We start from the raw sequence: 27,965 nt of genomic DNA, 5'->3' as shown, positions 1-27,965 counted from the left end.
ACTGTGAGCTGGAGAATAATGAGTTGTCTCATTATCATAATTTCCCTGATTTAGATGAGTGGTTTTCTAACTCTTGGCACTGAACGTTTGCATTGTACTTTTAAACATTCACTCTCCTGCTGACGATTTCACTGAGCTCGTGTGGTGTGTGGGTGTGTGTGTGTGTGTGTGTGTGTGTGTGTGTGTGTGTGTGTGTGTGTGTGTGTGTGGAGCCTAAACAGATTGTGAGACTGTCATTGAGGATAAAAAGAGCAACAAAACAGAAAAAATATGGAGAGAGTTGAGGATATTATACACTAATGCTTACATATTGACATATTAAACTAATTTATTGGGAGCAGAGTAGTGTGAATTGCACGGTGCTCATACTCCAAATTATATTATTTTCTGCGGAAGTGACTATATAGTAATTCAACATATAAAGGGTTTGTATCTGTGGTTTGTTCAGCTTCACGCTTACACAGGAAATAGGAATGAGATGGTTTTCCTGTTTCTCTTCATCTATACTTTGGTTAGATTTAATTTTCACCTCAGGATAAGTATTTGAAATTGAAAACAAATTTAATCTCACCAACCATCAAACTCAAAAGTGTATCTACTGCCAAAGCTTTATAAAGACCACACAGAGGAATGAAATGGTCAAAGCTTAAGATAAAAAAAAAATCAAAAAACTGTTGAATTAGCCTGAACGTAAAATATATCCAAACATCCATAAATAAAGAACTTTTCCCTATTTTATATCTCTGTAGAACAATTCCATCTGTTGCACTTCATTAGATGAGATCATTTGTATAGGAACCACAGTGACAGTTGTACAGTTTACCAGGGTGTTATGCACACTGACAAGAAACAAGTAAATATTATCAGTATTATAATTACCTGCTGTAATTAGAATACTGTACTGGGTAATTAATCCTACCTTAGAAACAGATAAATAGATATAAGGGGTGCAAAACTTCAAGTCAAACCATCTGTAGTCGCACATGATTTTTCCACACAATGTACACAATATGTATATGTATCACTCACAACAAGCAACTCCGCTGTTATATACATACAAATAAACATAGGGGGTGGGAGGGACGACACTAGTTATATGGACAGTTTTGCTCCGCCACAGTTACAGTTGTGTTTTTATAGTCTGCGTGCAAAAAAATAAATAAATAAAAAAAAGGCTCACCCGCTCTCCTGAAGCGTGCACTGCTGGGACGTGGCGTTTCTTCCATTGACAATACGGGGCTCGTCCATGTTAACGGTTAGTTAAAAGTCCTGACTTGAGCGAACGGCAATAGAGTCCAGTCACAATGCGTTCCGGCGGAAGTCGCAGCGGTCCGCTCCGAATTAAGTTTCCCCTCTTACCTACACAGGTGCGCCGTTAAATACAGGTGTGTATTTGTGTTGAACGGTTTGGGACGAATACAAGTACTATTACAGCCCAAAAGCACACACAGCACATATTTATTGAGAAAGGGTTGACCGTTGGCAATTTTTTGTGTTTTCACCAACTTTTTTATTAATTTATTATTTTCATTGGTTGGCTTTTCCTTCTATAATTACATTTTGTTAATACTATATATCTTTTCAGTTTTTAATATTACTTCTTGGTAATAGTTACACTTATAATTAGACAACCAGGTGTAGTTTCACCTTGAAATTTCAACAATGAGCTTCCTAAGATCTATTCCTTGATGTCACTGTGACATATCTTGACTTGACTCTTAAGCAGTTCTCCTGGCCTACAGTTAAGCCGGTGTTGTTCTGCCAGACGTTCAGTATTTTATTTTACATTAACCCTCATCACAGTAACCATAACTCTATTTGCTAAGAAAGAACTACAGACCTCCTCCAACTCCTCCTCCTCCTCAGATTTTCCAGCCTGTGGTCTGCATCTCATCATTGTATTTTTTTTTTTTTTTTTATCAGCCTCACAAACAGTGATTGATTCAACCACTATCCTTCAGGATCTTTCAATGCCTGCCTGGGCTGGAGATTAATTTCCTTTTCCTCATCTTAATTTTTACTCATCGCCTGCGTATAAAAAGGCTAAATGTCAAGCATGCCTGACTCCTTCTAGTGACACGTCTATTCCAGCAGATAATTACCATAAGGAAATTGATGCTTTAGTGTGCAGAGGGGAATTTAATTTACTCTGACATCCTCACGGCATAATGCATTCCTAAAGAAAGAGTTTCTCACTTTGCAATTGACTTTTTAAGATAAATTGGACTATTTAATGTGATTATCAGTCTTGAACGCCTTTGACTTATTAAGGTGTTGAAACCAATTAAGGGTTACACGCTACGGACGCTTCCAAATGTGAAACGGTGAATACTGCTTAAAGATCCATGAAATAAGAACCAGCCGGAGCCCATTGTTCACCACTCCCACTGCTGTGTGGCCTGATGATGTTTTGAGACTTGCCATAATGATATTAATTATAGCAAAATCAGGTGGTGGATAAACCTGAGGGAACACGGATTAACATTAGGTCTGATGTGTAGCTGTGGATTACAGCCGGCATGTGGCATGTCATCTTGAGCACTGCGGAACTGAGTAAGCGTAAAATTCCTTGACGCCCCTGCAGCTCCTGTGTGTTCATATATACTGTGTAATGGAATACTTGGATCCATTTAATATGGGCTGTTAGGTTGTTTTTGTTTTCAAGAAGATGTTTAGTATGTGTTTTCTACATTATTATAATATGATAGAAAATGTTTCTTTTGTAATTATGACATAATTCCAAAGAACTTTTTGACTTATCTCATATTTTAATCTATACCTTTGTGGGTTAATTTAATATTTTTGTTAAATTTGTGGCCAATTTTGTGCAGTTAAAATGACATTAAAAACTTGAAGCTGCATAGGTTCAATAGCAAATAAATAAAAATATTATCTAATGTCACGTGTCAGCTGTTATCTGAAGCTTAGTCACTGGTATGCATCATGGTGACTTTTTAGTAACTTCTCTAACAGGTTTCCTGAATCATCCTCCCTGCAACGTGTTGCTTCTCACACGGTGGGTGAATCTGCTGTGTCACTGGAAGGGACAGTATCTCTGTGCAATGGGAGAGCCATGAGCGTGACTGGACACCCCTGCCTTCACTGATAGCACTGAGTCATGTTACGGTCCCAGCATTCCCTCTGAGTGGCCTCAGTGTGGCGACCCCTCATCCTGCGGCTTCGTACCTGCAGGATTGAAGACGACGTATCCAGACAGAACAGGGCTGGACTGCCATGCTGTGGAGGAAGTCAAGAAGCGTTGCAGCAATCCCAAGGATGGTGTTGAAGACACAGCAGGCCGCAGCTCTCCTGCCCAGAGTTCCTCCTTGTGCAACTAACTGCCTGAATGTTGTGCTGCTCTTGAGATAAGGGCAGCCTCCAACGAAAGGTGACTCAGCAATCCAGCACGGGCAGCCTCTCCTGAGATAAGAGCTCCCTGAGGGGCCATAGGACGACAGGATTCTGGGAAAAACATGGACAGAAGAAAAAAACATTAAGGTGTAACCAACCACTGTATTAACTTTTACAATATAACCAGAAAGTATTCAGCGATGTGTAATTTTAATTATCACAACTTCATATTTAGTGCCAACTCATTGCATATAATCATATGATGGAATTATCTGAAAATGAGAGGTGAAAACCAGGTGTGGAAATCATCATTTATTTAAAGATTTCATCAACTTCTATCTACAATGAATACAATTTCATGATCTTTAAACATTATACGACAGACCTAAAATATAAAACAGTGCAGATACATGACCATATATCTACGACAATTGGAAAGAAATTATTGTACAAGTAGATTGATTTGTGATTATAAGCCTCGTGGTTCATTCTCAGTGTGATACAAAATGAACGTATAACTCTAAGGAATGTTGGAACAGGTGAAAAGGAAATGAAGAGGAATTTAGTTTTATACAAACTTTTGAGAACATCCTTGAAATTTCCATTATTCTTATATTTAAGACTGTTGGAAATGATAAGAACCAAGCTGCCCTAAAAAGGACACAAGCTGCCCTGAACGCTTACACTGACAGTCATGACATCTGAAATATACTGACTTTTCCAAACTTTGTATGTTCTGCACAGTCACGTTCCTGAAATACTACTACTTTTACTACAAATAACTCCTCACATAAGTGGTGCAGCAGCTATATTTGTGTGTCTAATCAGTATAAACAGTTTTAGTCGGCATAGATATGAAATATATGATATATATTATTATATACAATATATTATAATATATAATAGATAATATTGTATATACAGTATATATGTATATGTGTGTGTGTGTGTGTGTGTGTGTGTGTGTATATGAGGTCAGGTCAGGTCAGCTGGATGATTATTATTAATGTTCATGTTATGTTTTGTGTATGAGAAACAACGCTGTTGTTTTGATATCGTGGTCTCAGAGCCAGAACAGGTAAGAGTTGTGGTGATCATCCTAGGTAAGGAGAGAATGGGGATGGGGTGGGGGTGCGAGGACCCCTGCCCCCCACCCCCCCCCCCCCCAGCTCCTTTGGTGAGAAATGAAATAAATAAACAATGAAGTTGTCCACTCTACTCCTCCTTCTGCGCCTCATCCCATCTCATGCATGGCTGCCAGTGATGCTCTGCTGGCTGTCAGCTTTTATTGGCACGGCACAAAGCAAAGTGCCAAGGGTTCGCTGCTGCAGGCTCCACTGCGCTGCTGCTGCTGCACTAGACTCGGCCTGTGGATAAAAGCGAGCAAAATGCCTCAGTCGAGCTCAGAGATCTAGTCATGTTGGGCTGGAACGAGGAAGTGCAGTGGAGAGGGGAGGGACTGAGGGCGCAGCTCCATGGGGCCGCGGCGGCGGCGCTGCGACCTTCTGCACATGGAGCCGGGGAGAGTTGGAAGAACTTCATACTGCAAACTCAAGGAATAGCAGGTAAGGCTGCAGTGACCTCCTCCTCCACCTTCTACTCCACTCTCGTCTCGAACACTTTACCGCCTTCACTCTTCTGAAGACAAATAATTCGTTTTTCTACTGTTTTCTTTTTTCTTTTTGGAGCCATCTGCACATAACTGGAAAAACTAACTCCTGGTAGTTTGGCTGCAGGTGCACAGCAGCATCAGACCCTGTGTGTGCGCGTCGTTTTCTGCAAGTGAGCGAAATGGAACAGAACCACATATACATTTGTAAACTTTATAAACATTTATTTTAAAACACACTTTTTCTGCATTTCCGCGAATTCATGCGTAACATTGGCTCCTCTTTCCCCCCTGTCATCTCCCGGTAGGATAACTCAAATAAAATATCACTAAATCATTAAATGTACTGACATTTAAATGTAATTATTTTTATAACATTTATGTAGAACTTTCAAACGACTAGACACGTTAAATTATTTTACTTTTACATATTTTTTTCTGAAGGCACTTGTTGCAGTTGTGCTGCGCTCTCTCTCTTGACTTCACTCTCTGTCATCTGGTTTGTAGAGCACTTTTTAAGTCGATTTTTAATTTTTAATTTTAAGAATTTGTGTAAATATATTTCGATAATTTAACCGGTGATAACAGCCCTAACAAGTGAAGGTGAACATTTTGCTGCTACGCAAAGAGGAAATCACCACGCATCAACTAAATGCGCACCGCCTGTATTATGGTGTGTCTTGGAAAAATAACAATAAATTAATTGGATTATTTTCTATACCATCGATTTTCACCTGTAAGATGCACAGCCTCAGACATGAAGAGGGAAACACACACACACTCACATACATATATTCACACATGCATATATGTAGGCTGGACTGATGAAACTTTTACTTTACTGTCACTGAGGTAGAAGCTCTGTGATCAACGCCCCGAATTAAAAAAAAAATCCACTAACTGCTCAGGAAATTGTCAAATAAATTATTTTTCCTTTTGTTTAGATCAAAATGAATCTCTATAATATCAAATGAAGTACAACAAAGTATTTTGTTTTGTTTAAATTAAGTAAAATACATTTAAACAGCGGCAGTACTTCAACTGTGTGAAGTAAATATGCCACATATATTTCTAAGTAATATTCATGTTACTTTACAGTCAAGTTTTTGTTTGCAGCAGGCGTATTAAATGTTAAAAGTGTAATATTATTTTAGTAAACATGTGGGTTATCAAGGGCTTTACTAATATTAAATTTTTGTTTACAAAATTATACCAGTTGTCACTAAAAAAAAATCAAGCTTGATTTTAGGTTGGATTCATTTACACACACACACACACACACACACACACACACAGAGTGGACTTTTTCCACAGCTCAGACTGAGAGGTGCTGGTGCACATCTATTATCTTTCTTGTCAGAAGAAGCAGAAGTCGACGGACGGGAGGTCGGGGTGCAGAGGAAGACAGACAGTTATTAAAATGATTGTATACCTTCTGAATAGCAGAGTAGTGAAGTGTGTCAGATGCAAATGAAGGAAACTTCGCCACAGAACAGCTTCACTCACAGCCTCACCCTCTCAACACATCTTCTAACTCCACTTACAACCATATACTTTTCACTAATACCTGGTGAGAATCTCCATCAAAGTCCAAACTGAGTGTGTGCCGCTCCGACAAAACCAGCTCCTCCTAAAGACTGACGAGAGGCCTCTACTTTTTCTGTTGGTGTCAGTAAAGACCGGAAACTTATATGAGAAATAATGACACACCTGTGTATTAAAACTAAGGGTCGGACAAAAATATTTTCATTCTTCATTCTCATTTTATACAGGGGGAGAAAGATTTTTAACGCAGCGTTTTGGAACACACTCAGGTTATTTAAGGAGTTTCAATTACTTTGTGACATCTCCAAATGTAACTAATAACTAATTATTACACACCATTAGAGCAAAATCTATACATTATTTATTGTTACTAAGACGTGAAATAAAAAGGTAAAATACTGTTTTATTGACCCAAAGACTCCTCAGGGTCAACGGGACAGCAGATTAATCAAATCAAAATAATATATTTTATTAGGTTTTTATTTATTTTGTTATTAGTTTTTAAGTTATTATTAATATAATTTGGTTTGCAGTAGCTTCAAGCAGTTATCTACTGAAGAGTGAAAATTGTTTCACCTTAGAGTCAGGTGAAAGTTTTTTTTCCTACATTTTCAAAGCAGGCAGTGCACTATACATTGATCAGATTACATCAACAATTAACGTCAATGGTTCGTAAATGTATAAAAAGCCATGTTAAATGATTTAGCAGGTGCAACAGAAGCAGTAGAAAAGAAGATGGTGAGGAGATAAAATGAGGCTGTCAGCAGTCACTCTGGTCTCGGCCGTTGTGTTGCTTTCAGGATGACAATCAGCCGAGGCGTACTTTGAAACTGGTGAAGAACTCTCTGGAAAACTAGAGTAAATGCGATCGACTGGTTTGTGCAAACCTGTGACTTAAACACGCAGTCAATATATACAGTAGACTAATGTGAAGACCAGGGAAATAAAGAAGACAGTGATGAGCTTTAGGACTCAACCAAAAGTCATGCTTGTTTATTAAGAATATTTATTATTTAAAAAAACAACAAATTATGTAACAAACATAAATTATTTTAAGTGTGTATTTCTGTTCCGTCACTATGGTTACTACAGGTTATATTCAACAATTTAAAATTGTTAATTACATCTGCTGAAATGACACTCTATAGAAACACAATGTGATGATAAAAGGTCTGCCCACTTGTGCTATAGGTTTTAAATGTGTATGGTGCAAAATCATACACATGAAGCGCCCTCCCCTCCTCCTCTTCCTCCTCCTCCTCCTCCTCCTCCAGCAGGATAACCTAACTTCACTAGTGTGGTCCCCAGTATCTGTTAACGGTTTTGCCACTTCTCATCTCCACCCAACTCCCTGACGTAGCTTCTGCACCTCACATGCACATGCACACACAGACACACACACAGGGGAGGAGCAGGACTAAGAGTTCTGTCAACCCACAAGCCTCTTCCTGCCTCTCCTTTTTGACAGAATTAGACTCAGACTTTTTGCCCCCCCCCCCCCCCCCCCCCCCCACCCCCTCTCCCCACTTCCACATCAACTCTTTTCTGAAACTTCCATTTAACCAGGTTGAAAGAATCCACCTGCACACACACACACACACACTCACACATCACATTATCCTTACAGACACCGATGATCAAAGTTTTTTTAGTTAGCAAAAATACAGAGTTACATTTTGATTAAAAGGTGAAAAATATGAGGAAAATCTGTTTTTTCTTCTGGAATTCTGAAATGATTTTTAAAGTGACAAATTTCAGTTCATCCAAAAGACTGAGGTACAGCTAAAAACAGATATGAGTGGTTCTTTTTTTTCCCGACATGTCTATAACATGAAGAACCAAAGCAGCTTTGACACAGTCTCACTTTCTCGAACAAAATAGCTACTTCCTGAATACTCTGCGTGCACCTTACTTTCTACATGCCCACACAAGGGGGTTGTGGCTGTATGGTGGAACTCTCTTCTCTCTCTTTTTATTTCTGTCGCTAACACATCCGTGTTTCCCCTCGCACCATCTGCCCTGAACGGGGGCACAGGAGAATACGGTTCCCACCGTACCCGACCTCCAAACTCCAGATGCTGAAGACGAAAGAGTCGGTGCAGAGAAACACGCAAGACTCCTGGGCTGTGCTGAGCAAATCATCTGCACCACTGGCCTTTGCCCTGCTGCCCCGCTCACCCACCCTCTCTCCCTCCCTCCCTCCCTCTTACCCACACTTGTGTCCTGGGCGTCTGCTGGACAATCGACTCCTGACTTTGACTCCACAGAATATTTTCTGTGTGTGTGTGCATGTCTGTTGCGAAAGAGCGGCCTGGTCGCTTCCCACTGTTTGTTCCAAATGTGTGGAGCCATCTGTCAGTAAAACAGGAAGGCCTTGGTTCCCCTTCTCCCCTGGGCTTGTTTCGCTATTTTCGGGAGCTTCACTTCTCCCTGTGTGGCTGCTTGGACTTGGGCAGCAGCCCCACCGAGGGCTTCTTCAAGTGGCGGAGCAGAGGCTGAGGCTGTCGGGCCCATCTGCTGCAGCCTTGAGGGCCATCCATTATTAATGGGGCCACAGCGCTGGTGACTCCTCAGATATTCAGGCCTGGCCGGAGCTTTGCCTCTGGACTTGTCTTGTAAACAAAAATAATAATAAAAAGACAACTTCTGTGTCTTTTGGCCTGTTCTTTTTACTGCACCTTCATCTTACAGCGGCTCGCTTGACCTGACTCCCTCCAAATCCATCACTACTCCATGAGTCAACAGACCATGTTAAAAATGTCTACATATTTAATTTTCAGACTCTAATTTGTACATTTTAATTGGAAATAGTTCAGTATTTTAGCAGGAGAAAAATGGAATTCTTTGTCAAATCCTTTTTATATCCAGGAAACCATGACAGACAAACCTGCTAGAACTAGAGATGCAATGATTTCAACGGAATCAAAGTCATAAGTTTGACTTCAGTGACCTTGCCAATATCGGTTTTTGGCAATTCAGAAACACTACGTCAAAGAAAAACCCCAAACAGAAAAAAACATAAAAAAACTTGCAGTTGCTCCCAACGGAGTCTTACTGTTGAATATGGTACCTAACAACCAGCTTGGAGCATTCTTGGCTCAAAACCTCTTCTCCTGTTCTTCAGTGCGAAACCCAGTGGTCGATTGCAGGATTTCTGTCATTATTATCATTTAAATAATAATAGGTTTTGAATTCCCTTCATTTTGTAATAGGATAATACAGATAATAGGTTCAATGAAATAAAGAAAAAGTTCTGCTGTTCAAAAACTTGGTGATCATTGTTGTACTTTATAAATCAGGCGTTTTAAAAGGGTGTGTAGAGTTTTTTAATTTTTTTTTTTTATCTATTGTGTCTGTTTCCTTGGCCGTATCTCGTATCCTTACTCTCCTCTTCTTCCTCCTCTGCTACACTCACTTTCTCTCCCTCTCTTTGTTTCTGATTGCGGCTTACATGCATCCGTGCTCTGGCCGTGGACTCAGCGATGCATGCTCAGTAAATTAGAGAGAACATGAGCACCGATCAGCTGGGCACGGCGAACACCCGCATCCACGGTGACCTGGGGCCAGTTAATTTTCTGCTTAATTTTGCGGCAGTCAGTTTGCATTTTTGGATGATTACGTGGCAGGAAATTAACAATAAATAACAAATGTGGTCTGAAAGCTCATTCCCGGCGCAGCCGTGCCACCAGCGGGCCCCATCAGCTGGAGCCCGGCCGTTCTGCAGGCTCACTCTCTCTGTCAGACTTGTAATGAAAATGTCTGTAATTCTTTGTAATGTAATGTGGGGGACACTGGTGGCTGTGCCGCAGTGACAAGAGTGATCTAGCTGAGGTGACGGAGTCATGCCGAGAAAGTACACCTTTTACTCTACTCTAGCTGTTTATAATGTTGTTTCTCGAGCTTGCACTTGATTAAACTTACAACACAAATACGTCTCCATCTTTCTCCTCTCAGAGTACTTGCACCGCATGGAGACCGAGGAGGCCCAGGAAATGTCCCAGATGCCAGGTAAAAGACTACCTACTGCATGATTGAGCCATTGACTGCAGATTGTAGATACAATAGACCCACAAAAAGGCTCTTACTCTCTGGGCCAGAGACTTTAAAATGAACCGTCTGGAGGTAATTTGGCTTTTTCGTGAATAAAACCAATTGAGTGGTTACGTGTTGAGTGATGGGTGTTTGCTGGTGTGTGTCTCTGCAGGCAGGGACAGCCCCCCTGCCAACGAATCAACCGAGGACACAGAGGAGCCCATGGCTGTCCCTGAGGACCTGTCAGCCAGCTCCACCCAGCAGCAGAACAACAGAGGGGACAAAGGTACGAGGAACCGTCTTCTCAGACTTGACTCCTGACAAAACACCAGTGATGCAGGTTTAAAAGAAAGAAACCAATGTTTGATACAGCGAGTAAACGCAGCAGTGAAATTAGTCAACCTTATTCAACCATTATTAAAAAAAATCCAGGTTTGTACAGATCAAAAGGTGTAAGTTCCCTTCAACATCACAGCTCTTTCTTTCAAAACCACTCATTATTGGTCCAATAATTTAGAAAAGTTGGCTGTGTGTCGGTTTTTGCTGAAAAAAAAAAAACGGCATTTGGATTTTGTTGATTAATTCTAAGGCTCAGGTAACTTACTGGTAACTAAGTTTCTCCAGATTTGATAGTTTACTAGTGAGAACCGAGGCTTTTACTTCTGTTACCAGTCAGTAAAGATCCCTCTCATTGGTTGAGGAAGTTTCTGCTCTGGTTACTGTAAGACAAAAATGGGCTTCAAGTCAATGTTGTACTGGAAGACAAAACACCCATTAATACTGGTTCTAGTTCATCCCAGAGCGGAGAATACACAAAGGTCTTTACTCACCCACTGGGTTTCCAGTTCTTATTTGTTTTACTGGAAGGACAGTGTTCTCTGACTCTGGTTTTCTCCTTCAGACACAACCAAACTACAGTTGTTCTTTGGTCTCACCTGACCAACTCATAGTCATCTAAGCTAAGCGAACTAAGATAAGATTCAACTGCCAATTCAAATACTGTATATAGACTTTTCTATATCACACTGTACCACTCCCTACATCATACTGTCATTCACAGTTGGTAGGAGACAGTCGCCATCAGAAACCCCTCCGAAAATTAGACTTACTACAGCAACGAGACACATTTGGGTCATTGGCAGGAAAAGGAAAAAGGAGAAAAAACCCGTCTCTGATCCATGTCATGTCATTAACAAGAAGAATCTTAAGGAATAACTAATGTGGCCTTGATTTCAGTTTGTGAACATCAAGCCAGGGAATACATTACTGTACCTAAAATAGGGAGGAACACTCGGGATGGATTCACACTGTTAGTGTATATTTGATTTACATCATAGGATGAGTTCAAGAAGAAACACTCGTCACAAATCGTTTCCTTTTCATCGTTAAATCAATACAGGTATAGAATAGAATAGAATAGAATAGGAGCCAACTTGTGGCAAAATTTGTACATAGTTCACTAGAAATGTAAACCTTAAGGCAATGTTTTTCAACCTTGGTGTCGCAGCCCCACGTGGGCTCGCCTAGAGTTCAAATGGGGTCACCTGAAATGTCTAGTAATTGATTTAAAAAAATTGACGGTCTTATGGTACACAGATTATTTATTTTAATTCAAAGATTATTCAAGCAGGTATAAACTAATTGTGCTGCAGATCTTTATCTCTTTTATATGCAATGTTTTCAATGTATTTTATTTTATAATTTTATTATTTTTTAAATTCTTTTTTCAAATTGCAAAAAGTAGATAAGATTAAACAAGACTTCTGACATTTCACGCCTGTCAGTGTTTTTCCACTCATCCAGATAATGGCAAAGATTAGCAGCACAAACTTAAAAAAAACAAAAAAACAAAAAAAAAAAAAAAACTGAGATGAGAGGAAACTGAAATAGGATGTGTAAGAGTTTCCTAAGAACAACTTGCCATCAGCGAGTTTCATCACCGCTCCTGGAGATAAAGAGTTCAGGAACAGGGCCAACATGTTAAAGGCACCTCAGTGCATCACTGCACGACATGCAGCAGTCATACACACACACACACACCTGCAGGCACTCACACACACACACACAGTTGATGAAAAGCATGTATAGTTTTCATGCAGGAAACTGAACAACTCAGTGATCTGAACTGAGTGCAACTCAGTTCCGTCTCTCTTTGCCTTCACTCTCTGATCAGAAGAATTTAAATATCTGTAGGAGACGCTGTGGCACAACGTCAACTAATGAAGGAGGCGCCTCACTGACAAAAATCTCAGGCTGGGAAAAGAGTGTCTGACTGTGAACTGGACAGAAGTGGTGCTAATGCTATCGTCTGTTTCCCACTTTCCTATAACTGTATCCCTGCAATCCCACCTTTAGGCCATGGTCCACCATTTGAGAATCAATCAACTAATCATATTAGTCATTAAGTGTCTGTGTGTGGATTAGCCCTATGAGAGATGTCCAGTAAAACACACACACATGCATAAACACACACACACATAAAACACACTCTTCCTAATTCCTACTCTAACTCTAATCTGACCTTAATCCTAATCTTAACTCTTTGATTCTCAAAATAGCCTTTCAGTGCAGATCTAAAAAGTCAAAGTGTCTTTGCAACAGCAGTAGTTTAAAAGAAAAGAAGGCCCAACCGTACCGACACACCAGGAACACACACCCACACACACGAGAGAGAAAGATAATGAAGACACTGACTCTTACTGTCTCTCTGTCATTTGTTTCAACAAACAGACAAAAACATATTTTTATGACAACTTTACTGTAAAGGATTCACTTATTAAATGTAAAAAAGACAATTTTATTTATATATTTACTTTTTTTGCAATATTGGAATATTATACTTTCAGTTCTTGTCCATAGTGTTCAATAAATGCAACGTGTTTTGAGTCATTGATTAATCCAGTAAGACTAATCATGATTTAAAAAATAATGTTTTCCATAATCAAGCAGCTCTACTTCAAATGTAAAAAAAGAAGCAGTCTTTAAATGTATTTACATTTTATATTTAAGTAGTGTAAGTAATTACTTTAGGAAAAGTAATCCAATAGAGGTCACTGCAGTTCATTTCTGTAGAATCACATGATTTGACCTTTGACTCTAATGGTGCCTCCATGTTGGATCTAAACCCTGAAATGAAACTATCTTAGGGGTGTCCTGTAGGTAGAACAGCAACTGTTGCTAGGCCAGAGGAGACAAAGTCCAACTTTGTTACAATTGACTTTATTATCACAAGTCATAGAAAGGCAAAAGCAGGGAATGTGGTACGCAGGACATTTAAATTTCCAACCTCAAAACCCCAGGTCACTTCCTGTTTCAAACATGCACATGCAGCGCGGTATTTTCAAAATAACCTGCTTTTTACAATCCTGCACCTGACAGCACTTATATAAAGGGGTTAATATGTCAAAGGCCATAGTTGATATTTTACCAGCAGACATGTACATGTGATTTCCTCCTTTAGCTGTACCCAAAATGAACGAGTCAGGATCTGTGCAGTCACAAAGTTTCACTTTCGGTGATTCAGACATAATCCTGCTATTTCAGATTTCAACAAGAGACAAATGACTGATAGGGAGCTGTCAAGTTCCCGAAAACATGGAGGTGACTTTTCTAAAACGAGTGTGAAGGGGAAAAGCAGGCAGCTTTATGTGTTACTGCGCTGCTGCTGGTGTGGTTTAACACATGTGGTTCCAGCTCTTTGCACACTGCAGGGTTATTTTCAGGCAGTGAAAGAAAAGCACAAGTCGGTAACAGGAACCTCTGTCAGACTTCAGAAGTCACTAAGTCGAAATATTTTTTCATGGTAGTTATTTAACATAAATATATTTATATATGCTAGTTTCCCTATTTGATGTTGTGCTTGTATTTAAAATAGTAATCCTTTCTCAAAGTATTAGAAAATGTATCTTTCCTGTAGAAAATAATAGTTGATTATATGTATCTTCAAGTAATTGACCTTGATCCTCTGGCCCAATGGTATATTTGTGTGTGTGGCTTTTTTTTTTTTTTTTGCCTAATCTTGTGTTACTTGAACTGAATATCAATTAGAAGTCTTAGTTATTTATTTCCTGCAATATTTTAGCTCTTTCGGCTAACATTTAGCATTTCTCATCCAATTACTAGGCAGAGAGCAAAAGGAATTTTTCAGTTTTCACTGATTGCAGTTACGGCTATCTCTTCCCTGCTGCAGTCTGTGTTAGCTCTGTGTCTGTACTCTCAGGATGTGATCTGAACAAGGTTAATATATCTTTATTGCAACTGTTTTGTTTGTCCACTTACATGACCTGACAGTTGCTTCCCAAAAAGCAGCTAATCAGGATGTGTGACCGTGACAAATGATATAAAGTAAAAAGCCTTGTTCCTACTCCAGTTTTAGTCACAACTTCCCCAAATCCATGAGAAGCTACAGCCAAGCATTCATGGTTCCCTTCTCTGACCTGTACATTCTGTGCTGAGTGGGTTAGCAACTGACAACTTCAGATTATATAAAAAAAAAAATCAAGGCTTTGTTTTGCCTTTTATTTTTTGCCTTAAATCAAAAATCACGTGCAAAAGTCATTCGTTTTCCCATAAAAAGTTTAAGGAGACCAGTAGGAAAGATAAAAGATTAGCTAAAGGTTATAGCCAGCTAACCTTTAACTAATCTTTTATCTTACTGACTAGCTAGTCATTAGTAAAAATGTAAATTCAAACGGTTAGTCATGACAATAATTTGAAGGAAAATGAGCAGAAAATTCCCAGAATTCTAGAAATTCTTAAAATATATTAAACTCAGAAATAGATAAACCTTAGCAAACGCAAAATAGGCATAAGTAGAAAAAATTTAAATATTACTGGATAAAGAAATACTGCTGTATTTTATGGGGGAAAAAAAAGTATAATCTCAACAAGCGGTCCAATATAAAGCAGTATGCATGTCACAACCGACCCCCTAAACCAGACTTTGGACATACCTGGGATAGGATATACATTTTTTTATTTATCTTTTTCTTCTAATTCCTAACTGGTCTTTTATAAAATAACCAGGATCATTTTCTACCCTCTAAAATTAATAATAATAAAAAAAACCTTCTACAGAAAACAGACTATTGAAAAAAGCTCCTATGTGAAACCATGTGTACGTCAGTGAATGCATGTTACCCTGCTCGCTGTCACTAAACACACACAAAAAATAGTTTCAGTTACAGACTGTTTTACAATTCCTTTCCCAAGCTTCCCTTTCTGTCACTTCTCCATAATTCTTGGTATTTCAGTTAGACAGGTCTTTGTGAAGCTTCCCCTTTTCCATAGATTCCTATATTTCATGATTTCCACTTCTTCCTCTTCACTTGTACAAACAGAGGTAGAAAGACATGGGGAAATCAGTCTGTCACCGCACGGTGACATGACATGTGCAACTTTCTGGGACTTGCGAGATCTGTCAGTTCTCTAAAATATTTCTGCTCTGCTCTGGTGGGAAAGTATGGAGCCGCTCGGACACTTCTCCTTTCTGGCTCAGTTTGGGAGCAGACCAGAGATGAGGTGTTCACTAGGCTTCAGTTGCTGCTGTTTATGCAACGTTTTACCAACAGTGTGTAACCAAGGGTTACTGGTTCTCATGCGACTCTTATCATCTTACGTAGAAAGGATAACAGTTCTTAAAAAAGCTGAATGTACTTCTAATATTTATACAGTAAGAGCCCGAGAATGTACTAAACAGCTATCTTCAACATGTGGTCTGCAACCCCAAACAGGACCACAGAGATATTGCAAGGGGAGGTTTATTATTTGAATCTTCATATTGCATTCAGAATGACATCACATCATAAGGTGCTTATGCATGGCACTAGTCTCAGTTTAAGGTATACATAGTAGTGTCCTGAAGTAGTTCCTGTGCATTTCCTCTGAAGTATTCCCACTCAAATGTGATATTCCTATTAAATTATTCCTATTTACATGTGATATTCCTGCTCAAATCCTTGTAGAAAAAACTTTTTTTAACACTATCCAATCTGATACTGTCAATTATTTTAAGGTGGTATTTTCTGTTTCTTAGAAATATGATACAATAATGCATTAACCCACACTGACAAAATGCCAGGGAAAATATTACAACTTTTCCAGAGACCAGAGCAGTATTGCTGAAGATTATATTCATAATGTACCAACAGACATATAGTATATTTTCCATTTATCTCTCTATTGAGCTACTTTAAAAAATACGACCCCTTTGAGTTTGTGCATCTGTACGTGGAGGACTGTGTTCCTGTGTGTCGCTCTTTCTCTCTCTCTCTCTCTCTCTCTCTCACACACACACACACACACACACACACACACACACACCACTGTCGTCCCTCGTTTTGCACTGCTTCCTGTTTCCTGTTTATCTTGCTGTCATTTGCTTCACCCGAAGTGTGATTGTGTGAAATGATCTCCGTGTTTCCTCACTTCATCACTCACACAGTCAAACGGTGCACTTGATGAACGCACCTGTGAATCCTGATCGCATTTACTGTAGCACCTCTGTCTGTGCTGGGACGTGATCTCGTACAATTTCATAACACACACACACACACACATGCACAGGACTATTTAAAACACGTCGTATCATCAGCAGATATTGTTATAGTTGCAGTTAGCGATGTTATTTTTTACACACCTGGCCTCCGCTTGACAAAGCAAAAAAATTGAGTGTGAGAAATTTTGTTGACGTTTGGTTTTATCACTGAAGTGGTTCAATTTACTGTCATACTATCAGTGTCACACTGAGTAATCTCCCTCTTTAGGAAGCAGCACCATGTTAAATAAGTCGTGTTCTAAACCGTGGCCCCCCCTCCCTCCCTTGCCCTCTTTTCCAGTCTGTAACATAAAAGTTGAGGCTCGCAGTGATGAGGAGAATGGGCTGTCCTGTGACATGAATGGCATGGAGGAGGAGGAGGAGGAGTGTGCGGAAGACTTGCGCGTGATCGATGCCTCTGGGGCCAAGGTGAACGGCTCACAGCCGAGCCCCGAAGCCAAGGCCTTCACCTCGGCCGGTGGTATCCGGCTACCCAACGGGAAGCTCAAGTGTGATATCTGTGGGATAGTTTGCATTGGCCCCAATGTGTTGATGGTGCACAAGCGAAGCCACACTGGTAAGCTGACCTGCTGTACATGCCCATCCTTTGCATCCATCTTCACTGACAGTAGGAAATAATGGATCAAAGAGAAGCCAAAGAAAAGTGGCTCTAAATTTTAACAATATTGTTTAATGGATCATTAAATGACCAAAACAATTTTTGTTTTTATCTCAGAAAAAAACAAAAAAACAACCTAAGGACCTGAGGGAAAAGCTAAATACTAATTGTAATATATATTTATGAATTGTTTAATATATATAAAAAAGCTCTATTTAAATGACGATTGAGCAAAAACCCGTTCTACTTCATTATCACAATAATTACTCACATAAAATATTTAAGATGAGAATTTTTCTGTATTTTATAGTAATTATAACATACTGTTATATTGTCATACATTCAGGAAACAATGAATATAAACCTGTATCATTAAACAGAACAGATCTTTTTAGATTATTTACACAGAATATGGCATTTTTAAGTGAGAACTTACGCATGTGCACCATTTTCTATTTAGTAAGCTGCACTTATACAAAGAATTCTTTTTCTTTTTAAACAAAAACTCAAAAGATGCTAAAAAACCAGAAGGAATGGAAGAAAGAGGCATAAAACCCAAAGAACACTGTCCTCACAGTGGGAGAAATATTAGTGTTACATGACGCCAGAGAGGTGGCGCTCTTGCCTCAAAGCAAGATGATCAAATTGACCTTGTGGAATAATTTGAGTGGACATGGTTGTTTGATTAAGGACACACAGCCAACTATCTTAATAATTTTGACCTTGTAATGTTTAATGTACATAGCGTCTGTATTCAACGATATGTCCAGAAATGCTGCACAAATCTAAACTAAACTAAAAAAAAGAGTTATTTTTCCTTATATAATAATTCGGTCCAAAACCACAAAGTCAAGTCTTCTGTTTGCCAACGCCCTCAAATGTATCTGTGACGGCCCGCGTGCACGTGGCATACAGTACCTGTATGTTCCACAGTGCATGAAATAGACTTTCAGCAAACCATTAGTGTTCATTATTGTTCTTCTATAGTGGATCCCAGTTACCGCATTACAAGCAGCAGTAACTGGTCACATTATTGTGCGATAAAGTCTGAGATACAAACTTCGTCAGAGGAAACTATATCTGTCACTATTATATGGAATTTAAATGAAGCCACAATTATCTGACTTTTAATGTTTTAAAGATGATCAAAAATTGATATTGGACTGTAATGGAACTGAACCAGTGGTGGGGAACATTTCTGAAAAAGACACTTAACTGTCAGGCCTTAGAAACTAATGAAAGTCAAAATGAAAGAAAGGAACACTAGACTAATGTAAATGCAAAAGGAAGTAGAATAAAGGAAATAATAATGAAGTGGCTTCTATTTAAATAGAAAATATTCTCTGGTGAGAATCCTGAAATGCATTTTTAATGAATTTCCTTTTTTATACGTTTTTGCTGCTTCACTGGTGACTCTTATTTTATGTGATGGGGGGCTCATATTAAAACCTTCTCACAGAATGCCACAACAGTCAGAGAGGCTGGATATTGGTTGATTCCAGAGGCGCTGATCAGGAAGACTGGCTCTCAACACAAAGTGTTTCCTCTGCTTTATTCAAATGAGGCTGAATTTGCATTGTGATGTGCCGTTCTTATTTTAGAGACGAAGAAGAGTAAAAAATGAGATTTTCAGATCAAATTGACCCAGGCAATGGTGCATTACGGAGCTGGCAGGCTGAGTCTGAAAGGCTCTTGTTCGATCAGAGCAGCAGAAGTCAGTGGGGCAGGGGGGAGCACGGGGGAGACGGAGCATCACTCTGCTCCGAAACCCTCCCACTGCTGCTGGATGGCTCTCAGCCGCACATATGCTCCATCATCCCACTTGTTCTGGCGCCCTAGATGCTTGTAGTGCGGTGACCCTTCATCCCCGCAGCAACAGTCTGCCTTCCCACCACATGGCTGTGACAAAGACCTTGTGTTTGTGTTATTAAACAGGACGTAGCAGTGAAACCTGGGAGGGCTTTAAATTCATGTCCACATTAAAAACATGAACAGGTTCCATTGAAAACATACGTGTTCTTCCATCTTGACTGTCTGCGGTAGAATTAACCACTTTACTGCACAAACTACGGATGGGAAAGAACAGTTATTATAGCATTTTTATTAAAGCAATGATGACTCAGTGTTAATTGTTGAATATTTTTGTCTTATTTGTAAAAACTAAATCTGTACATTTTAGCTTAAAACAACACAGGAATCATTGGGGAGAACATTAAAACCAAATCAAAGAAATTAATACATTTAAATGCACTATACTTTAGCACTTTTTTTTTTTTTTACATTATTCTTTTCTCGTAAGAGTATATTTTTACTCACAACAGCCCCCAAATTGAGATGGTGGTTACCATTCAGAGCTTTTTGTTCCTTTTGTTGAGCTGTGTTTTTGGTATGGATGTAGGCTTGGAGAAATGTCTCTTTATCACCAACATCATCACATTGTATTTGGGTATTTTACAGTGACCGACACAAACTTCCTTAAAGAATTACAGTCAAAGTTGTTTCTCTTAGACTTCTGTCCAACCACATCTGTCCTCAGTTCAGACACTGAATAACACAGGGAACTGTTGTCCCCTGAAGGGAGTGGACAACTCTGTCCAGAACTTCAGAATCATTTTGCGCTAGGCCACGTCAGAGCTTTGCTGATCAGTTTTCTTCTTGTCTTTTTTTTATGTAATGTTACTGTTGTGCAACAACAGCAGGGCCTGTGCTCACCGTCTTACATGGAATTTTAATTGTCTTAGAAATTCATTTGTAACCCTTTTCCACAAGATACCAATGGCTTCCCTTTCATTCCGTTCAAGGCTGTTGAAGCAAACACATCATTTCATTCTTTCTTTTCCATTGTGTTTTAATCTCCAATAAATTAAATTCCCTTATTTACTTTTACTGACTCTATTATTCAGTTCGCTATGAAATCGAAAAAGCTCCAAAGTAAAATCTCTCACTTTCAATCCTTAGCTTTACAACCAAGTTTGTTTATGCTTTAAATCAACTGCGTGAACTTATGTTTTGGTCTTTCTTCTTTTCAAGGAGAACGTCCTTTCCAGTGCAGCCAGTGTGGCGCCTCCTTCACCCAGAAAGGTAACCTGCTGCGCCATATCAAACTCCATTCAGGGGAGAAACCCTTCAAGTGTCACCTGTGCAGCTACGCCTGTCGCAGGAGGGACGCCCTGACCGGACACTTACGCACCCACTCGGGTGAGTACGCAGAGGTCATGCACACTGCAAAGTTCTGCCCCCAAGGCTATTCTAGGCACATTATGTGGAAGTCTCCATGAAAGGCAGTGTATACAGTGAGAGCCGGCGCTAAATAACGGGAAGTTGAGCTGGTGGATGTGGTAGCATTTTGTGTGTGTGTGTGTGTGTGTGTGTGTGTTTATTTTTTGGAAATCATTTGCAGAAGTATATGCTGATGAAATGGTGCGGCTGTAAATACCTCAGTAACAGTGTCTGCTCCGAAAAGAGTAAATATTATGAGAGGATAATGGTAATGAGGCGTCGTGCCAACCGTGATGCATTAATATTCTCAAATAATGCTGTATGATAATTATTTTGATCAGTACTCTATACTGTGTATACAAGTACAAATAATGGCCACAGCTGATCGTCTGCAGCATCAGTTGTTCAGTGAAATCTTCCATTAGTCTCAATATTACAATAATTATATTATTCTTTCTTTTCAGTGGGAAAACCACACAAGTGTGCCTATTGTGGGCGGAGTTATAAACAACGCAGTTCTCTGGAGGAGCACAAGGAGCGGTGTCACAACTACCTCCAGTGCATGGGGCTGGAGAGAAGCATCTACCCAGGTCAGTGACTCATGGGATCCTGACTTAACCAGGGACCAGGCCTCTTAACTGAGAGACTGTGGGTGATAGTGACGCAATACAGTTAGTTTGTAGTTGTCATTTTTTGTTCCAGTTCCTTGGAATCAACATTTGTCTGACGTCAAATGGCATCAAATTCTACAGGGAATTTCAAATAAGGTGGAGGGATAATCTGTAGCTCCTGTGAATGATTGATGTAAAAACACGCTTCAACCGAACACATTTCTGTTGTTAATATTAATGTTTTTATATATTTTTTTCATATATTGTGTGATGGACACGATATATGAAAAAAAAAATATAAAAACCCTACATTTATCCACACTGCAAAAGCATCTACTGTATGGGTTTCCTAAATTAGCTAGGCCTGAAGCACTGTTATTAAAAAAACAACTAAGAACAAAGCTAGTGCTATTTGTCACTAAAAGATACAGTTAAAAATTCATATATATATATATATATAGGAATTAGTTAATATAAATCAAAATGCTGCTGATCATAGCTTATCTTAAAGTAGATTAGCACTAAAGTTTTTAGTACATTTAATAAACCTTCCCCTCCTACAGTATTATCCTGGTCAAAATGCTAATGTGAAGATTAATTTTCCAACACCACAAATACCAGGCCAATATGTTTATGTGCAGGAGGTTTCAACATAGACTTTTAGAGATAGAAACATTTGAATGATGTACAGGAGCGTGAACAAACACTATGTCCGGTGAGTAGAACATACCAGCAGCCATGTTGGTTATCAGGTGTATCACATTAAAACAATACAAAGTCAAGTTACCCTGACTCTGAAATCTACTTCTCTGTCTTGCTTTCCAGTAATAAAGGAAGAAAGCAACCAGAATGAGCAGAGGGGAGACTTAACCCAGACGGGATCTGACAGAGCCTTGGTGCTAGACAGACTAGCTAATAATGTAGCTAAACGTAAAAGCACTATGCCACAGAAGTTTGTGGGTAAGGGCTTAAATCTGCTTCCTTTGTTTAAAACTAATACGAGTGTTTGAGAAAGTTGTCTTACTGCTGTGTTAGTTAGTGTTTGTTTGTTCTGTCCATAGACTGTGTGTAAGAAACAGATGACCTGCTGCAAACTTATATACTACTATACTTTTATATCGAAATAGATGTGAAGTTTGAAAACTCTCAGTCACTTAGATCATTCCATCCTAAGAAGTTCATAAATAGGCAGCTGGACAGAGTAAGGTTTCCTGAAGTTGTTCACTTCCTTTCAAGGAGGGCTCTTCAAAATTCTTATAAAAAATAAAAAACAGAAGTTCTCAGAAGAAAAGAGGAATTCCAGAGAAAACCCCTAGAAAATTAATGTGTGTGTGTTTTTTAATCTAAATAGAAGTAATGAATCACTTTAAGAAACCTAGGCACCGTCCAGTATCCCCTTTTCTAAACTTTTTAGGGTCAAGAAAATGTAAAAAAAAAAAAAAAATCAATTAAAAATGAATTGTACAACAATAGATCATCTTGAAAAATCTTTAAAAAATCAAGTCTAAAAATGTTTTTCCGATGGGTGCATTCATTCATTTCTTATATACAGTCTATGGTTTTGCCTTCGCTGCCACCTTGGCTCTGCAGAGTGCATGAAGCTTAACAGAAACTGTTTTTGTTTAGTTCAGATTTGTGTGTTTCATTAAGTTAGTATCACTTTAATTAGTACAGTTCACATTGTGTGAATGTTAAATTCTCGGAATTGATATAACGATGATCTTCAGAACATAAAGAAAAGGAGAAATCCAATGAATGTATCTTGAGATGAAGAGTGTTTCAGAGTATAACCTTTATGTCGTGTGTGTTTCTCTGTGGCTCCAGGTGACAAACATCTGTCAGAGCTTTCCTACGATGGAGCAGGTGAGCTCAATCAGCCCCATTTTATGGACCAGGCCATCAACAGTGCTATCAGCTACTTAGGGGCTGAGTCGCTGCGGCCTTTGGTCCAGACATCTCCAGCCTCCTCATCTGATGTGGGTCTCACGTCCATGTACCCTCTCCTCAAACCAGCACCTGAGGCCCTGACAGGGACAGGTCACAACCTGTCAGCCAAAGACAGTGCGGCTGAGAACCTGCTGCTCCTCTCCAACTCCAAGTCTGCCTCCAGCGAGAAGGACGGCTCTCCCAGCCACAGCGGCCAGGATTCCACTGACACCGAGAGCAACAATGAGGATCGTCCGGGAGGGGCAGCACCGGGCCTCATCTACCTGACCAATCACATGACATCAGGTGGGAGGAACGGGGTGCTGCCGCTGGTGAAGGAAGAGGAGCAGAGGCAGTTGGAGGCCATTCGGGCCAGCATAGAGTTGGCCACTGAGGGCTTCAAGGTGTTGTCACCAGATGGCAAGCAAGTGAGAGCCTACCTCTGCCAACACTGCCGCGTTCTCTTTCTAGACCACGTCATGTACACCATCCACATGGGCTGCCACGGGTTTAGAGAACCGTTTGAGTGCAACCTCTGTGGCCATCAGAGTCAAGACCGCTACGAGTTCTCCTCTCACATAACACGGGGGGAGCATCGCTACTGAGACACACACGTACACACACTGTAGACCGTGAATAAGAAATGGCTGTAAGAGCTGTCGGTTGTTTGTTTTTTTTTATTCAAAAAAGAAAATCAGCATTTAATTGATATTATCTGACATAGTTCTTCTTTCTCCGCGAAAAGAGAAAGAAGAACTTTGGCTGAGCCACAAGCAGCAACATCAGTCAGTAGTTCTGTCGTTGGTGTTGGTGAAATGTCCACACTGTAAACTAATATACAGAGAGTTTTAACTAAACGTTTGGTCAAAGTGAGGCTACTTTATTCTATTAATATGTCAGTACACATGTTCCTAATAATCATATAAACTCTTGGTTGGTCAGCTGATTATTAAAACACTATACCAGTTTTGAAGTAAAAAGACAACCATCCATCCAAAGTAAGGACAAGCAGGAAAATTGAAATCTTGTTATCTTGGACATGACTCAAACTGGGAAATAATCAAATAAAATGGTTTGAAAAAAAAGTGTACTTATAAATAAAGTCAGAAGTTTCCTCAAATGTTCCATGGACTTCCAGCTCTGCAGAGCTACATCTGAAACTAACACGACAGATTTGGTCCTTTTCCTTTAAGCGATGGCTATAAGCGGCTACATCCCTTTCTTATATATAAAGTCTATGGCATGTACACACACACAGGCGCACACACAAACACACACACAGAGGGAAAAAGGGGTTGATACAAGAAAAAAAGAAATCACACTCACAGAGGTTCAACTCAAGTCCAAAAACTAAATGTAAAATACACTGCAAATGTCCTAAAATAATGTTTTTTTACACATTGTGCATGTATGTTAATCACAGCTAAATGTAAACAGATACAGTTGAAAAAAAAAAAGAATTTTCTTTTTTTTTAAGAAATGTCTACTGAAGACAGTGCAGCTTTGCTCCTCACACATTTGTACGTGGCTACATGTAAAGAATGTACAAATATGAATTCATTTGGAGAAAAAGTGTTTTTATTTTATTGTTAGACTATCATAATTTTACACCTGATCATTTACACCTATATGTAAGATGTAAACATTTTGACTCCATATTCATTTTTATGTTTTTGATGCTTAGAAAAAGATCAAATTTCCCATTTAACCTTTGACCTTTAGTTCCCATGTGCGCTGAATTCTCCATTTGTTGTACATAATGTCGTTTGGTTTTGTATTTATTGCGATGGCTGTTTGATACTTCTTGAAAAAACAATATTAAAATGAAAACTTCACTGCTGCTGGATACATACCTTTTTTATTATAAAATGACCATTATCCTGGCTTGTTTTCTATTCTATTTGTTCAAAACTTCCGCCACTAAAATAAATACAAGTGGATCATTTGATGGGAACTATATGCTTGCAAAAATATCAATAAAGTTATTTTATATATGCACAAAATGTGTCATTGTTTGGTTTTGCAAAGAAAGAAATTGAAAACCAAATTCAGAAGAGTGTGTTTTTATAACAGACCAGAAAACAAATGCCTTCTTATTCAGTTTAATTCATACCTGGGCTGTAGATTTACCAGACAGAGTTAATGACTAGTCCAACTTCCTTCACATTTCCTAACGCTTTCTTACAAACGCACTCAACGTTTCCATTCTCAGCATGAACTGTCTGAAATAATTGGACATCCATCATCTTACAGCTCACTTCTGTCTGTCAATGAGGACGAAAGAGATAGGAAGAAACTGGCATTCGTATTTTTCAATTTTCATTTATTTGTTTATTTATTGAGGTCAACAAAAATATTGCAACCACACGCAGTCAAACGATTGCGTTTGATTTCATTAATAATATTCAATTTATTGCTTATCTATTTTTCATTATAAGCTTTCACACCAGTGATACTGCCACACAAAATTGTCGTTAAATTCTATACATATTTCCTATTGCATCTTTAACTGTTAGTAAAACAAATCTTGAATAGTCATATGTCACTATTATTATTAATTAATTAATTAATCAAATGAATCATAATTAGTTGAATATAAACAAGTGACAAATAAACTTGAATCTCTCACAGATACAGGTCCTCGATGCCGTCACTACCAACACCATCACAGATGCTAGCTTTGGCATCTTTGTGTGTGCTGCTGAAGTTGATTGCCTTATTTATTTTTGGAAAGTGTAATCAAACATCTGTTTTGCTCATTATTGACTCATCTGATCACAGAACATGTTTCCTTGTCTTTTGCTCCGTTGAGCTCAAGCCCAAAGCACTCAAATTAATTAAATCAATGTAACTTTTTTTTTTGTTTGTTTGTTTTTTTTGGCCCTCTATGTGCACGATACTGTGTGAAGAAGCATTTTGATGCAGTAGCGGATTGTAATGAGCTACACTGATTTCCTCGTGTAGTTTTGGGTCCCTGTCGTCAAACAATCCACAGATATTTATTCTCATTCGACTTCTTTATAACATAATGAAATGGAGATGTTGACAGGCCTGAACTTACTGCTATCTTATATATATATTGACCTACATTTCTATAGGTCACACAAATGTGCAGAGAACCACGACTTGTGACCTACAGAGCAACCACAGACTAAGCCTTTGTTAGATGTTCCTTTTACATCCTTATCCTAACATGTAACGCCATGTATCATTTAAAAATAAAAACTTCATGTGTATTTATCCATTTGCTTGTACATTTTTATGTGAACCAACTATATTATTAGAAATCAGTTCACAAACATTAGAATTATTTGCCTTTAAATTAGGAGAAGCCTTGTCAGTATCTTTCCATTGTCATACAGTATACCTTAAAACAGAACTATTTAAAAAATATAATACAGAACTTGGTCACCAATTCATGTGACCACAGTGGTACACACACACACAAACACACACACACACCCACACACCTGGAACACAGAGGCCCAGTAACCGGAGCAGAAGGTTACTGGAGCCCTTGTGGGCCCGGTGTGCAGACTGGTGCCCAGTCAGGGCCTGTGTATGCAGTAGCACTACACGCTCAGTGGTGACAGTTTCATCCAGATGGCTGCAGTGTGATTTAGCAGAAAACGGGAAACAGCTGTGGTCCTGACCAAGTCCCCTTACGCTTGACTGGGGCCCAACCAAGGAGACAGGACATTTGCATGCAAGGAATAATCTGACCAATCAGCTCTGGCCCTGCCTGTATCCCAAATCTCACTTCTGCTTTCAGCCACTTGACTGACATCTCCCTGATAATACGACAAATCCAAACTATACAACTTGTAGTTGGCCAACAAGATGTCACTCATCCATGCTGTACCTTGGAGCGCGAGATCCAAAATGTGATGTTTATAAATGGGATTTTTTCACACAATTAAGAGATAATATAAATAAACATTTTCTTTGTTTCTTCAACTTCACATCAATAAAAATGACACTAAAAACAAAACATTAATAAAACAAAACTTTCTTCATAGTTAACCCAGCCAACTGAACAGAAAGTGAGCAGAGCTTTCACACTAATAGCGCATTACTGTTAAAAACAGTAAGTGTCAGTTTAACAAATGTGTGAATAAACAGATTAAGAAACACTATGGTGGATAAATAAGGATGCAAATAAAGTGACTTTCTGTAAACTTTATCCATGGTATATGAAACTGAGAGGAAAAATTAGTTTATTAGCGTTACGGTACTAGCGTATTCATCACTACTGTGCATCACCAGCTGATTTATTAAATTGCTTGTATATGTAACAGTTCAAATTCTACATTAAGTCCAGCTCCTGTCTTTGTCCCTGATATTGAAATACATCCAAAGTAATGACCTACTTACAGTAAATAAATTATATCCGGGCAAGAAGACACTGAACTACGCATTACTGGAATACTATGGAATTAACATGAACTATGGCACAAATTATTAATATTTTTGTATTACTTAAAAATCATACTGCAGTGTTATTAAGATGATAGATGG

At 39.0% G+C, this 27,965-nt stretch overlaps 2 protein-coding genes across 8 annotated transcripts in view; one reads left to right on the top strand and one right to left on the bottom strand.

Moving 5' to 3' along the window:
- Positions 1–7,980, bottom strand: part of mocos (molybdenum cofactor sulfurase) — a 103,560-nt gene extending 95,580 nt beyond the window's left edge. The window contains exons 1-2 of one of the 3 annotated variants that reach the window (XM_025060705.1): positions 6,528–7,980; positions 1,181–3,462 (exon numbers count right to left, since the gene is read on the bottom strand). The gene's annotated coding sequence lies outside the window, so the exon portion shown is untranslated. Of the gene's footprint in view, positions 1–1,180; positions 4,202–6,527 lie in introns of those variants that run through there. The other 2 variants (XM_008322173.3, XM_025060706.1) reach the window with 2 other exon arrangements.
- Positions 4,576–25,450, top strand: ikzf1 (IKAROS family zinc finger 1 (Ikaros)). Of its 5 annotated transcripts, XM_017037555.2 has the most exons (9): positions 4,710–4,916; positions 10,460–10,513; positions 10,710–10,823; positions 17,374–17,649; positions 20,722–20,889; positions 21,375–21,500; positions 22,347–22,481; positions 23,346–23,384; positions 23,535–25,450. In XM_017037555.2, the coding sequence occupies exons 1-9, from the start codon at positions 4,769–4,771 to the stop codon at positions 24,050–24,052; spliced, it is 1,578 nt and encodes a 525-aa protein (XP_016893044.1). In that variant the 5' UTR covers positions 4,710–4,768; the 3' UTR covers positions 24,053–25,450. The 5 variants fall into 5 exon arrangements, with proteins under 5 accessions (XP_008320392.2, XP_016893043.1, XP_016893044.1 ...); XM_008322170.3 differs by having other exon boundaries at positions 4,576–4,916; positions 23,346–25,450; XM_017037554.2 differs by lacking the exon at positions 22,347–22,481 and having other exon boundaries at positions 4,707–4,916; positions 23,346–25,450.
- The last annotated feature ends 2,515 nt before the right edge of the window (positions 25,451–27,965 follow it).

This window comes from Cynoglossus semilaevis, chromosome 12 (genome assembly GCF_000523025.1).
Source record: "Cynoglossus semilaevis isolate Cse_v1.0 chromosome 12, Cse_v1.0, whole genome shotgun sequence".
In the NCBI taxonomy this organism is placed as follows: Eukaryota; Metazoa; Chordata; class Actinopteri; order Pleuronectiformes; family Cynoglossidae; genus Cynoglossus; species Cynoglossus semilaevis.
This window is presented reverse-complemented; position numbering and strand designations above follow the sequence as displayed.